The sequence below is a fragment of the Triticum dicoccoides genome, chromosome 7B, assembly GCF_002162155.2.
Source record: "Triticum dicoccoides isolate Atlit2015 ecotype Zavitan chromosome 7B, WEW_v2.0, whole genome shotgun sequence".
In the NCBI taxonomy this organism is placed as follows: Eukaryota; Viridiplantae; Streptophyta; class Magnoliopsida; order Poales; family Poaceae; genus Triticum; species Triticum dicoccoides.
In genome coordinates this window covers 523,215,624-523,230,162 of record NC_041393.1, presented here as the reverse complement: position 1 = coordinate 523,230,162, position 14,539 = coordinate 523,215,624, and the positions used below count along the sequence as shown (strand labels likewise).

The 14,539-nt window shown below is 51.4% G+C and overlaps 1 protein-coding gene across 1 annotated transcript; it reads right to left on the bottom strand.

Moving 5' to 3' along the window:
* Window positions 1-9,156: 9,156 nt before the first annotated feature.
* On the bottom strand, window positions 9,157-11,795 carry LOC119341436 (pentatricopeptide repeat-containing protein At1g18485-like). Its single transcript, XM_037613308.1, has one exon. The coding sequence runs from the start codon at window positions 11,753-11,755 to the stop codon at window positions 9,188-9,190; it is 2,568 nt and encodes an 855-aa protein (XP_037469205.1). The 5' UTR covers window positions 11,756-11,795; the 3' UTR covers window positions 9,157-9,187.
* Window positions 11,796-14,539: the final 2,744 nt, after the last annotated feature.

Genomic DNA, 14,539 nt, shown 5'->3' with positions numbered 1-14,539 from the left:
CGCGGCCTCCACGCCGCCCGGGAGCCCGCCGCCGTCCCGCCTCACCGACCTCCTCCGCCCCGGCCGTTCCCTCGCCGGAGATCCGCGTGTCGCCGCCGCCTTGCCGCGGATCCGGTCGGGCCGGACCGGATCCGGTCGTCCCCGACCTCCCCGGCCTCATCCCGGCCTCCTCCCCGAGCTCCGGCCGTCTTCCCCATCTTCTCCGGCGGAGATCCGGCGAGATCCGCGCTGCCTCGGAATCCGTGCAACGAGGTTGACCCCGAAAATTCCTCCAAGTCCCGAGTGTTTTTGACATTATCATGCCATGTTCATCGCAACATAACTCTGTGCATACTGCTTCGTTTTGTGCGTGTAATATGTCAAATTGTTCGTCTCAACGAGTACTTCATTTCATTCCATTGCGTCATTTTCATTTGAGCTAATCTTGATGCCCGAAATGCTGTTGGAAGAGTGCATATTGATGTTAATCTGCTGAAACTGTTATAACATACTCATTTCTCATTTTTGCCATGATTGATGTGTGCATCCTATGAGGTTGATGTCTACATGTGTTTTGATCTATGCCATGCCATCTTTCCAGTGGTGTCATCCATGTATTTTTGTGACTTGTGTACTGAGTGCATGAAGCTTGTTAAGGAGGGTACTTGTTGTTGCTGTTTTGCTAGGCAGATTCTGTTATATTTTGTTGCTATGTAAACCTGCTGCTACAAGTCATTTCGTGCATAATCTGGAGATGTTTACTAAACATGTTTTGTTATACATGTCATGCTCTATCCATTCATGCCCTTGGTTGCAATTATAGCCTACTGTAGCTTGTTGTAATCTTGATCCAAACTTGCTAAATAATATTGCTGTCAGCCTGTTAACATTAAGTTCAATGTTTCCATGATTGTTTGCTAGTGATCCATGTACCCTATGAACTTGCTCTTGCCATGCTTAGCTTCATAAACATGGCTTCTTAATGTTGGTTGCCTTGTCATGCCATATATTGCTCTGTGGTGAGTGGTTCAAGCTCACCAACATGCCTACTTATTGTTGTTCCTGCCATGTATGAATTTGTAATATAACTTGCCATGTTTACATGGGTGCCATCATATTTTCTGTGCCTTTTTGGCTCATGGTCAGTAAGGGACTTTTGATCTATGCAATTAGTAGATTCATGCCATGCCTTTGTTTGCCATGATAAGTTCCTGTAACATGCTGTTTGATAGATCTAAACATTGCAACCTAATGTTATTTCTGCTAAAGTCTGAAACTGTTATTTTTTGCAATCTTACCATGTGTTTTGGAGCATGTTCTAGTGATTTCTGGAGATAGCTCAGTGTTCATGTTTTCTTATGCTTTACCTGTACTTCATGTCCATGCCTTTTGTTATTCTGTTGGGGTCCTGTAGCATGTTATTTTGATGCTTGCAATATTCCTAGTTGCTGTTATGGACAGATTGTTACTATGACTTGTATAGTGTGTATGTGTTGAGCCGTTGCTCCGTTTTGAGTGTGCTCTATATGAAACTTGCTTGTTTTTGCATGTAGTTTCATATTATCATGTTGCATCCATGTTTTGAGGTGTTTGCTTGATGTTTGTATGCATTTTGCATCAATGTCATGTTTAACTTGTTTTGCTCATATCTTCTAGGTCGTAGCTCCGAATTAAATGAACTTTATATGTAACTTGACTAGAATTTCATGTAGATCATCTTGGTGAATCTTAACTTGCTGTTTAACTACTTGAACTTAAGGTTTATTCAGTTCTGGACCAATTTCGAAATTTGCATATGAGGACTTCCCGGAATTGTTATATGTTGTTTCCGGCCTCATTTTAACTTGCTTTGATGTGTTGTTCTTGTTTGCATCATCTCTTGCCATGAGTAGCTTCATGTAGACTTTGTCATGCATCATGCTTGTTGTGCATCATGCCTTGTCCATGTGTGGTGTGTTTACCATGTTGTGTGCTTCTTCTCGATAGCTCCCGTTTCGTTGCGATCGTGAGGATTCGTTCGTCTACGCTTGGTTCGTCTTCATGGCTTCATCTTCTTCATGGACTCGTTCTTCTTCCTTGCGGGATTTCAGGCAAGATGACCACTACCCTGGATCTCACTACTATCATTGCTATGCTAGTTGCTTCGTTCTATCGCTATGCTGCGTTACCTATCATTTGCTCTTCAAGCCTCTCCAAATTGCCATGAACCTCTAACCTTTGACACCCTTCCTAGCAAACCGTTGTTTGGCTATGTTACCGCTTCTGCTCAGCCCCTCTTATAGCGTTGCTAGTTGCAGGTGAAGTTGAAGATTGCCCCATGATGGACAGGGTTTATGTTGGGATATCACAATATCTCTTATATTATTAATGCATCTATATATTTGGTAAAGGGTGGAAGGCTCGGCCTTATGCCTGGTGTTTTGTTCCACTTGCCGCCCTAGTTTCCGTCATGCCGGTGTTATGTTCCCGGATTTTGCGTTCCTAATGCGGTCGGGTGATTTATGGGACCCCCCTGACAGTTCGCTTTGAATAAAACTTGTCCAGCAAGGCCCAACCTTGGTTTTACCATTTGCCTCACCACCACCTATGCCCTTCCCTTGGGTTGGCCAACCCAAGGGTCATCTTTATTTTAGCCCCCCCCCCGGGGCCAGTGCTTGTCTAAGTGCTGGTCCGAACTAGAGCCCTTTGCAGCGCCCCCTCAAGGAAACTTGAGGTCTGGTTTTAGTTGTACGGATTGCTCATTCGGTGTTGCCCTGAGAACGAGATATGTGCAGCTCCTATCGGGATTGTCGGCGCATCGGGCGGCTTTGCTGGTCTTGTTTTACCATTGTCGAAATGTCTTGTAAACCGGGATTCCGAGACTGATCGGGTCTTCCTGGGAGAAGGTCTATTCCTTCGTTGATCGTGAGAGCTTGTCATGGGCTAAGTTGGGACACCCCTGCAGGGTATAAACTTTCGAGAGCCGTGCCCGCGGTTATGTGGCAGATGGGAATTTGTTAATGTCCGGTTGTAGATAACTTGACACCAGATCCGAATTAAAACGCATCAACCGTGTGTGTAGCCGTGATGGTCTCTTCTCGGCGGAGTCCGGGAAGTGAACACGGTTTCTGTGTTATGATTGACGTAAGTAGGAGTTTAGGATCACCTCTTGATCATTGCTAGCTTCACGACCGTTCCTTTGTTTCTCTTCTCGCTCTCATTTGCGTATGTTAGCCACCATACTTGCTTAGCCGCTGCTGCAACCTCACCACTTTACCCCCTTCCTTTCCCATTAAGCTTTGCTAGTCTTGATACCCATGGTAATGGGATTGCTGAGTCCTCGTGGCTCACAGATTACTACAACAACAGTTTCAAATAGCGGAGATAGCATCCGCTATTGCGTCCGCAATAGCGCTAGCGCAGTAGCGTCCGCTATTGATCAAATTAAATGTAATTACTTTTTGTGAAGGATCTAGAAATATACACAACAATCTAGTGTTTTTACAAATCCGCTATGTGGACATAGCGCCCGCAATATCACCCGCTATCCGCATTTCGCTACGCGGACCCCAATCCGCTACCAGCCCGCTATCCGCAATAGGATCATGAAGCGAGAGCGATGTTTGTTTGTTTTGGAGTTCTTCTTCTGCTTCTTCTTCGATCAGGGGATAGGTTCCAGGTCGGCAGCCTGGGCTAGCAGGGTGGATGTCGTTTGAGTTTCTGTTTGTATTTCATCCGTAGTCGGATGGTGCTCTTTTGTAAGATGATGTTGTATTCGTGTCGCATTGTATGCCTTATGTATGTATCCCTACCTATTATGTAATGTTGATGTAATGATATCCACCTTGCAAAAGCGTTCCAATATGCGGGTCTATCCTTGGTGGGACCTTCGTGTTCCTTTTGGATAGGGTCGCATATTGGGCGTGACAGTAATGTTGATGTAATGATATCCACCTTGCAAAAGCGTTTCAATATGCGGGTCTATCCTTGGTGGGACCTTTGAGTTCCTTTTGGATAGGGTCGCATATTGGGCGTGACAGCCAGTGAGCGCCACAGCCTCCCCCTCTCCCTCTCGCAAAAGCCTTCTCCCTGTCGGCGAGCGCCACTCCCCCTCCCCATTCCCCTCCAGTCGACGAGCAAAGCATGGCCAAGAGGTTCCCAGGCGACGGTGCCGCGGCGAACAGCTTCGGCCGCCGATACCTCCAGGAGCCGGAGGCGTGCCTTCTCTACGAGGCCGAGTACCTGGCTCCCGCCGACATGCGCGTGCCGGGGGCATGGAGACTGAGCGCCGGCGGCGTCCCAGTGCCGTCGGTACCCGAAGGGGCGGCACGGCAGGCGGAGATCGCCCGCGTCCGCTCCTCATGGACGAAGGAGCAGCGGAACCAGCCGAGGTACGCGCCCGACAGCGAAATGTTGTACTTCCAGCGCCGCCGCGAGGAGCAGATGGCCTCCGCCAACGGCATCATTCCCGGCGGCCGCCTCAACGCCGAAGGACGGCACGAGTGGTGGGGTGTCCCCGACCGCACACTCGACGTCGTCCTCGACCACATCGAGACCGGCAACGTGCCGCGGCTGGAGTACCCGGCGCGGTCCTCCTTCTCTCGCCGCCGCGGCAGTTCCTGGATGTCGCGGCGAATGGAGACGGGGTCGTCCTCGTCGTCGGGCTCCGGCTCGCCGGCCCTCCGCCCCGCCAAGCCCGAGCCGGAGGGGACACCGCTCGGTTGTCGCGCTCGCAACGGCGCCCTCATCATCAACGAGCCCTCACCACCTGCAGCGGCACCGGCGAGGCGCTCCCTGCGCCTGGTCCGGCCGAAGCCCGAGCCGGGCTTGCTCCCCGTGAAGCCGGAGCACATCGACATGGTGGCCCCCGACGACGAGTCCGTCCTTAAATGGGCGAAGGAGGACTACGTCCGCGAGCAGGTGCGCCGCCAGCGCCGGGCGTACCTGGAGACCTAGGCCCGTAGCCGCGCCGAGGCCCATCGCCGCGCCGAGGAGGGCGGCGTTATCGTCATCGACAGCGACAACGAGGGCGAGGCCGGGCCGTCAAGCGCCCCGCCACGTGTGGGCGACCCCGGCCAGGGCTGCAGCAGGGACGCTGTAGGTAAGGCGCGCGACGACGACGACGACGACGGCGACTACACCCGCTTCTACAGGCTTCTCGGCATGTAGACAATAGCGGCGGTGACGGCGGCAACTAGACTTTTTAATTTGTTTTTTAAGTTAGGCGTAGTTCTTGCATGTTTTTACGTTTTTGTACAAATTTCGACAAAGTATGGCTGAGTTCCTGCAAATATCGCCGAGTTTGAAAAAAAAAATGAAACGAACTTCACCGAACCCGCGGCGACCGTGGGCCTATGACTGAAAGCGAACCGAACCACGGGGGCCAATCTAGCGCCAATTCGCTCCCAGACCGCTCTTTTTCGGTGTCCTGGGGCCGAACGGCTGGAGATGCTCTCAAGCCGTGCCCTGCTCTGCTATGCTACGACGACCCCTGTTTCGACCCCTCTGACCGCTGATATCTGCTGCGGGCGGCTGTCATTCCAAGAGGCGGTACACAATTCTCCGTTGAGCTAAACGGCTTTAGCTCCCAAATCAGATTCCACCAGGGATAGCCAATATCTTTCCCGGATCGAATTGGCGTGGGAAGGATCTATATATAGATCGCGGCCGGAGTTTCCACCCAAGTCGCTGCAGTCTTGGTCTCATTGATTGACAGCTCCGGCCGCCCGTGTGTTTTTCTTTGTTCATCCACAATGGACGCACCAGCTCCAGATTGGTCCGGGCTACCAGCGGATATATTGATCAGCATATTCCAATTGCTGGACTGCCCAGACCTCCTCCGATCCGCCGCCGTCTGCACATTATGGCAAAAGGCATACTCCACGATCCGCCGCAACGGTGGCTGCCCCAGCCGCCAGACCTCCTGTTTACTCTACTGTACCGAGGTCGCCGGTGCCAAGGCTCTTGGCATGTACAGTCTCTCCGAACTGAAGGCCTACACCATGCCCCTCCCTGAACCTCCCATCAACTACTGGATTGGCTCGTCACACGGATGGCTTGTCACCATGGATGAAAAGTCTGATCTGATGCTGCTCAACCCTATCACCGGTGACAAGATTGCACTCCCTCCCGCGACAACCATGGAGCATGTTAAACCTGTCCTAAACAGCGACGGGGTTCTTGAAAAGTACAAGGTGTCTTTCTACAACGGAAAGCTTCCGAGGGTGGAGGATACACCCTACATATGTTCTTTGGATAGGTGCGGTGAAACCGTCTTCATAAAGGCGACTTTATCGTCCGATCCATCGACAGGCAAATGCATTGTCATGCTCATCCATCAGCCCTACATGCAGCTCTCGTTTGCCAGAGTGGGAGATGCTCGCTGGAGTTGGCTCCAAATGCATAGTTTCTATGCAGATTGCATACACCATGATGGCTCTTTCTATGCAGTGACTGACCTAGGTGCAGTCGATGTGTTCAATCTAGACGGATCATCTGTCATCCATAGAAGAATTTTGCCAGATATGGCTGAGATAGTCCAGAAGTGCTACATTGTTCAGGCACCATGCGGAGATGTCTTCCAAATCTATAAGGAACGGGACCGGGATCCTGAACGACCAGATGGTGAGACGTATGCCACTGCTTTCGAAGTGTACAAGATTGATTTTGTTGAGTTGAGGCGTGTTAAGATGACAGGGTGACTATGCATTGTTTACTGGGAGGAGCACAACATCTTGCTTTAGCGTGAAGGATCATCTAGGCTTGATGTCAAACCATGTATATTTTACTCATGATGATTGCGAAGATTTATTAGACGGCAAAGATGACCCCCGTGACATAGGAGTGTACAACTTGGAAAATAATACCAGAACCAAATTGGCTAATCCTGAACCCTGGAGTACGTGGTTCCCTCCCATATGGTTGAAACCCAATCTTGCAAAAGCAGGTATATTTCATTTTCAAACAGCACTTTTCCTCATTTTAATTTTGTTGTTTTGAAATCTGCTTCTCACAATAAGGGCACTGCACTTCCAACCTTAAGTGTGTTCCCTTCGTCTTGGTCTGAATTGGAGGTTCAGAATAGCTTCAGCATTTGGTTATGTTGAATTTCTTAAACCCCTTTGGCTAAGATTACCATGTTAGTCAAATTCTTTTTGCTAAATGACATGAAACATGATTTTTAGTAGGTTGGGTTTGATGACACCACTATTATGTTGTTGTGCGAAAACAGTCGTATGCTAAATCATCTTAACCCCCAATGTATGCTAAACAGAGTATGCTAAATCATATTAACCGCTAAATGACATGAAACATGATTTTTAGTAGGTTGGGTTTGATGACATAACAGACATGTCTCGTTCGTGCGAAAACAGTCGTTGAGTATGGTGTAGTGCTTGATCTGTATTTCATGCCAAAGGGTGTTGAAAACTGTACAATTCAATGATGCCGACCTTATGGTTGGATGAATGGGTTTCTGTGTGCAGTAAATCCCTCTATGAACAGAATTTTTATGTTCTCTCTTGGTATTTTCAAGTCCGAAGCGCCATTACACTTATTTGAATTCTCGAGTATATCTCGGGCTATTTCAATGCTAGATTCTTTTTAGCCAGAGAAATTGGGTCTTCCTGGGAAGATATATGGACATGCTTGGCTTTACCATATGATCGCTGATGTGATCCCAAATTGTGAAGGATAACTTTAAATATTGCATAACATCATAATGAACTTTTTTCCCACTAGTTCTAATCTAGATATTTGGGATTAATATTCTAGCAACATACTTGTATCTCTTCTTTACGTCTCCTGTTGAGCGATATGCCATGCGACATATGGTCCTCCCTTTGAACTTTGAAGCAATCAACTATGAACCTAGAGAGTGAAGTTCATTCTCTAATTGTAAATTTTGTTGTTGCTCCTCTTTTAGAAGAAAGGCAATGCATTTTGCGGACTATTGTTTGAAGTTGTTGTGCTCCTCAGCGTACTTGTTGGGGAGTTCCTCTCGGATCCACAAGTCCCAACCATGCAAACATTAGTGGCAGGAAACAAAAGACTAAGTCCTATGTCATTGATTTTACGTGGAGATTCGTGCGGGATTTCTTTTTTTTTTCTTTTTACGTTTGCTTGAACTGGTTAGATGTGCAATACTTAGAGCACATCTAGATGTGCCCTAGACAGATCATGTTTACATGTGCTGCTCAATATTGAGCCGTTTTTCTTGTCAAAAGACGTTTTTTGATACTTCTGATACTGAGGGAGTAATTTTTTTTTCTGAATGCCCAAACTAAAAAATTAAGTTCCAGCTGCTCAAGATGCGGCACATTGTCTCTTATGTGGTTATTGACAAAATTTACAAGGGGGTGACTGGTGATGCATCTATGCAGCCAGATCATTTGTTGTTATAATAGCAATATAGCATTCTTGCATCCTGATAATGCGGCTGCAGGCACAATAATAGTATTGCTTCGCTGCTTAGCTTGATTCGCCTGTCTGGCACTGTGTATTGTTTTTTAATCTGTCACCTGGCTCATGAACCACAGTGCAAATCTTTCTTGCTGCTGTTTTCATCTTTGGTTCTGTATTTTGGCTGTGGCTTTGTTGGAAATGTGCTTGATTTGGTTGGTTTGAACTACTGCAGTGTAAAAAACGTTCTTATATTTTGGGACGGAGGGAGTATATCTTAGAGATAGACAAATGCAGGTTCAGCAACAACCACACCAACATGACAAAAGAGTTGCATCCTCAAACATACTACAGCTGTCGATTTGATCATGCGACAGCAAATCTGTAAACAGTCTCTGTGAAAAGCCCAAGAACATATACATGGCCTTCGACTTTGCAGGCGCTTTCTTGCACTGCCAACCATGAGACAGTATAGTGAATTAAGCTGCGACATGAAGTGTTGAGTCTCTGTTAGATGTATCTCATATTCAACTTGGGACGGTGATATTCATATCTAGAAACACGTCCTTTGCATTTCTTCAGGGATGCATTTACAGTTCAACTTGACAGTGAAGTTCCTGACTGAATACTCTTCTAGTAGTTCTTAGATTTGTGCTAAGGGCCAAGTGTGCATGTGTAGGGTGAACAAAAACAGTTCTGTTTATGCTAATTCTAGTCTACCTACCTTTCTTCTTAAAATGTTCCTGAACTGTAACTTGGCTAATTTGTAAAATGTTTATGTGCAAAATACAAACGGAATGGCGTTCAAGAATTATGTATTCCATTATATTCACCAGTAATCCCCACAGGAGCAGATACCATCCCTGAAATGATGGAACCTCTTCTTGTCCCGAACCACAATCTCCCTCCCTGTCACCTTGGAGATGAGCCTGGCGGCATTGTGGCAATCCTTGCACATCCTGATGTTCTTGAACACCCTCACCGTCGCCGGCGCGGCCATCCTCAGCAGCCCGAACGCGACGGCCTGCTTCTCGCTGTGCCACCGCAGCGCCTCCACTTTCTCTTCCTCCTCGAGCTCGTGCAGCACGACCGTGGTGTCGGGAACGTACCCGATCTCGCGGATCCTTTCCTCCAGGCTGCGCCACATCCTCCTCACCCCGTCCATCTCAGGGAGCGTGTTTTCTCCGGCGACGAAGCTGTACACCTTGCCCGCCACATCGATCCAGCTGCTTCCTGGCTCCTTGGCGATGCCGGCGTCCCTGAGCATCTTCCTCACCTTCCTCATCTCATCCCACCACCCAGACCCGGCGTACATGTTGGAGGCAAGGACGTAGTGCTCGGCCTTGTCGGGTTCAAGCTCAAGCAACCTGTCAGCGACCTCGCTTCCCAGCTCTGCTTCTCCATGTATGTGGCAGGCTGAGAGCATGGAGCTCAGTATCTTGGCGTCCGGCTCCTGCGGCATCTCCGCCATGAGCGCCACCGCGTCGGCGAAGCGCCCTGCCCGGCTCAGCATGCCGATGACGCAGCCATAGTGCTCTAGCTTCGGTTCTATTATGTGATGATGGTTTCTCATCTCCTCAAAGAAATGCAGCCCCTCCTCCACCATCCCGGCATGGCCACATGCCATCAGTAGGCCAAGGTAGGTGAATTCATCAGGTTCCACCCCCTCCCTCCTCATCTTGCCATACAGCTCAACAGCTTCTTTGCCCAAACCATTGACGGCGTACCCGGTGATCATCACCGTCCATGACACCTTTGCGTCTCTTGCCTTCAACCGGTCAAAGAACGCCCTGGCATCGTCCGCAAATCCGCACTTCGAGTACATGTCGATCACTGAGCTCGATAGAAACGGGTCCTCGCATAGGTCAGCTTTCAGGGCAAAGCAGTGCATCTCCTTCCCTAATCGAACAGCTGATAACTCTGAGCAGGCCATCAAGGCACTTGTTGCTGAAATCATTGATGAACAATGGCCTTCCATGGATTGCATCTCCCTGAAGAGCTGGAGTGACTCACCGGGTAGCCCGTTCTGCGAGTACCCGGCGATCATGGCGTTCCATGAAACCTCACCCTTTTCCTCCATTGCATCGAACAGCACTCGAGCCAAAGGCTCCGTCCTGCTGCATCGGATGTAAGCCGAGAGGAGCGAGACCCGGATGATAGGGTCCTTCTCCAGCCCATTCCTGAGGATGAATCCATGGGTAGCCTTGCCATGGAGCAGGTGCTTCGGATCGGCACATGCCATGAGCAAGCTCCCAATGCTGAACCCGTCAGGCTTCAGCCCGCAGGCATTGGTCATCTGAATGAACAGCTCGATCGCGGCCGCGCTGTTCTGTTGCGCGTGGGAACCGATGAGTGCATTCCACGAGCTCACCGTCTTGCTCCGGATGCCGGCGAAGACGCGGTCGGCCTGGAGCAGGCGCCCGCATCTCCCGTAGGCTGCCACCAGCGCGTTTGGCACCTTGTCGCCGGTGGCATCCAGGCCTCTCCGAACGGTGAAGGCGTGCAGCTCCCTCAGCCTAGCCAGGTCCGGCGGCCCGGAGCACGCCGGCAGGACGCTCAGCATGGTGATCTCGTCGGCCGGCACGCTGCCGTGTTCTTCGATCTGCATGTCTCGCAGCAGCCCGAACGCCGCGCTGGCCTCGCGGTTCCGCGCGTACGCGCCGAGCATCACGTTCCAGGACACGACGGACGGAGCATCTGGGAACGCGCGCTCGGCGTCCGCGAGCTCGCCGCACTTGGCGTACATGTCGACAAGCGCGTTGCCCACCCGCGCCGCCGCGTCCCAGCCGGACTTGGCCGCGATGCCGTGCACCGCCCTGCCCGTCTCCGACCACCCGAGCGCGGCGCACATTGGGAGCACCGTCACCAGCGTCGCCTCGTCCACCATCCCGCCAAGCGCCACCAGGCAGTCCCGCAAAAGCTCCAGGCCGCGCCGCGGGTCACCAGAGAGGGCCGCCATGAGCGCGTTCCAGGACACGAGGTTCCTGGACGCATCCGGAATTCCGCCGAACACCTTCTCGGCGTCCTCGACGCGGCCGCACCGGCCGTACATCGAGACGAGGGAGTTGCCGACGAAGGGGTCGCCGGGCAGGCCGAGCTTGGCGGCGAGCGCGTGGACCTGGCGCCCCGCGGCCGCGGCCCCGCCGCGGAGGAAGCCGCAGGACCTGGCGGCGGGAGGCAGCGTGAACCTGTCGGGAGCGAGGCCCTCTGAGGCGGCGAGGAGCGGGGGCAGGAGCGCGAGGGCGGCGGCATGGCGGCCGGCTCGGGAGTGGTCGGCGAGGAGGGCGTTCCATTGCGGGAGCGACGGGGCAACGGGCTTCACCGGCGGCGTAGGAGGCTTGCTTGCGTGTGGCTGTGCGCGATGGGGAAGCGGCGCGAGGTGGCCGGTGGGCGGCATGGGGTCAGCCGGGCTTGCTTATCTTGCCAAGTGACAGAGTGGGGAAGGGGAAGTGAGCTCGACCACGCCGATTTTGTTTCACGCGTACATTTCTACGTATTGAGTAAAATGCATTTGACGGTCACTGTACTTATGTCGAAAGCTCACTTTGATCACTGTACATAAAAATACGATCAATACGGTCCTTGAATACAACTCGAGATGATTATATGGTCACTGGTCGCTGTATAGCTGTGTGTTCTGTCTACTTTGACCAGTCAAACTACCTTTATGGCACATACTGCAGCCTAGTCAGCCAACAATCTCTCTCTATTTTTATGTGGGTCCAACCTGTTAGTAGGTAGAAATAAACAAAGTAAATTAAAATGCACCAGATTGAACCTGATATCTCAGGATGGGAACCCGCACGCTTAAGCAATCTTAACCGAAACATTTTAGTGTTCGTTTGCATAGTAATGTTCTTTTATACAGAAGCACGCTCCCCCCTCAAAAAAAAAAAACACGCAGCATGCAGCAGCACGGGTGCACGCAGCACACATGCATTGCAGCCATCTACACGCCCAAATCTCTCCGGTACCTCGCCATGCAACCCGTAGAGTCCTGCCTCGCCAACTCATCTGCTGTCTCTCAGGTCCGAGCCCTCACGCCATGTCTTCCACGTGCGCACCGTGGCCATGTATCTCCGAGCCTTCAGCGTCTGGTTCACACGCAGCCTGCGGCAGCTTGGCGCACCTGTACAGCATCTCACCATTCTCAGCTTACACGAACACACACAAGCAAGCACAAAGCAAGCTCAGTACACGCGCACAGCAAGTAGCAGCCGCCTGGCATGGCTAGTGGGATTGGACGGTGCCGGGGTGCACGTCGTGCTGCTGGTCATCCGGTACTGGGTCTCACGAGCGCTCGCCGCGTCGCAGTACAGATCGATGCCGGCGGATGTACAAGAGCTGCGAGACGAGGCGACGCAACGCATGCCAGCTCTCTATTTGCATGAGATGGCCACATGAACGATAGTGGAGATATCCACATCGGTCGTTCTCATCATGCGCCCACACCACGGTACCGCGGCTGCCGGAGCACGACCCGGTGGCCTCCGATGTGTCATGTATGCATGCTACAGTATGTGCTTGGCTGCTAGCTGTGTGCCTGCGTGCTTGTTGTGTGTGAGTGTATGCAACTGTGCATGCGTGTTGTGTGCGACTGTGTGCAATGCGTATTTGACAGGTGGGACCCACACAAAGGTACAGAAGGTAGGCAGTTTGACTGGTGAAAGTAGGCAAAATACGAAGCTATACGGTGAGTCAGTGACTGTATAATCACCTCAAGTCGTATTCAATGACCGTATTGACCGTATTTCTATGTACAATGACCAAAGTGTGTTTTCGACGTAAGTACAGTGACCGCGGATGCATTTTACTCATTTCTATTTTCTGTTTTTTAACAGGGAAAGGCGCCTACACTTCCGCTTCGGTACAACCCCCTAAGAGCATCTCTAGCAGACCCCGTATAAGTGGTCAAACTCGCAAAATAACCTATTTTGCAGTTTCAGTCAAAAAAACGAGCCCGAACAGACCCCTTAAAATTGTCCGACCCTTAAAAGAATTTAAAGGGCCCTGTAAACGCAAACGTGAAACCCTCATGTATGCAGTTTTGAGGGCAACTTTCCCAGAGCCCTGCATACCGGTCAACGTTGGCGGTTGAGAAATCTTTGCTCCCGCCAACGTCATGAAGCTCGCCCGGCTGCCGCGCCCGTCCGCCTCCCGGCCACCGCGCTCTCCTGCCGGCCGTCCGATAGCCGGCCGGCCCTCCGTCCCGGCTGCCGTGCTCACCCGTGGCTCCACGGCTCTCGAACAGAGCTAGCTAGCTAGCTCAATCCATTCGAACGGAGCTAGCTAGCTAGCTAGCAGCTCAATCGATTTGAAGAGCTAGCTAGCTAGCTCTTTCGATCCGGCCGCCGCTCGCGCCGTCCCGGCAGCCCTGGCCTCTGCGCGCGCCGCGCTCGCCCCGGCCGCCCTGGCCTCCGCTCGCGCCGCGTTCGCCTCGCGTTTTCCCTCGTCCGCCTGTCCGCTGGATTGACGCGAGGAAGAGGACGACCTGCATATATTCAGTATATTTAGAGAATATTCTTTTTTACGGGTTTGATTATACGGGGTCTGAGTCTGTCCACGTCCGCGTCGGCCTGCATATACCCTTTTCCGCGAACTGCAAAAGACTTATGCGGGTCGGCATTTTGCGGGGTCTGCTAGAGATGCTCTAAACACATCAACGAAGGAGATTTATCCATACCCCTTCATAAGAAAGGGTAGGATGGTATTTTGTTAAAAAGAATTTGAGCGGTTGATTTTTTAAATAACCATCCACCGAAGTGTATACGTCGTACGCCTACTGGGCCGGCCCATTAGTGACCGATGTAGAGAGTGCGACCGTTCACGGGAGGTAAAAATTCACAAAGTAAGTACATGCACATACACTAGGAATCGAATCATGGACCTCTTTCACGTGAGTGTGAGTGACTCGCCAAAAGAAGACCACGGAGCATCGGAGTTGGGCCAGAAGAGTCTCGGGCTGCCCACGAGGGTGGGGGCGCGCCCACCCCTCTAGGGCGCGCCCCCCTATCTCATGGACAGCCCGAAGACCCCCCCCCCCTGACGTGAAACCTACGCCAAAAATTCCTATAAATATAGAAACCATCGGAGAAAATAGATCGGGAGTTCCGCCGCCGCAAGCCTCTGTAGCCACCAAAAACCTCTCGGGAGCCCGTTTCGGCACCCTGTCGGAGGGGGA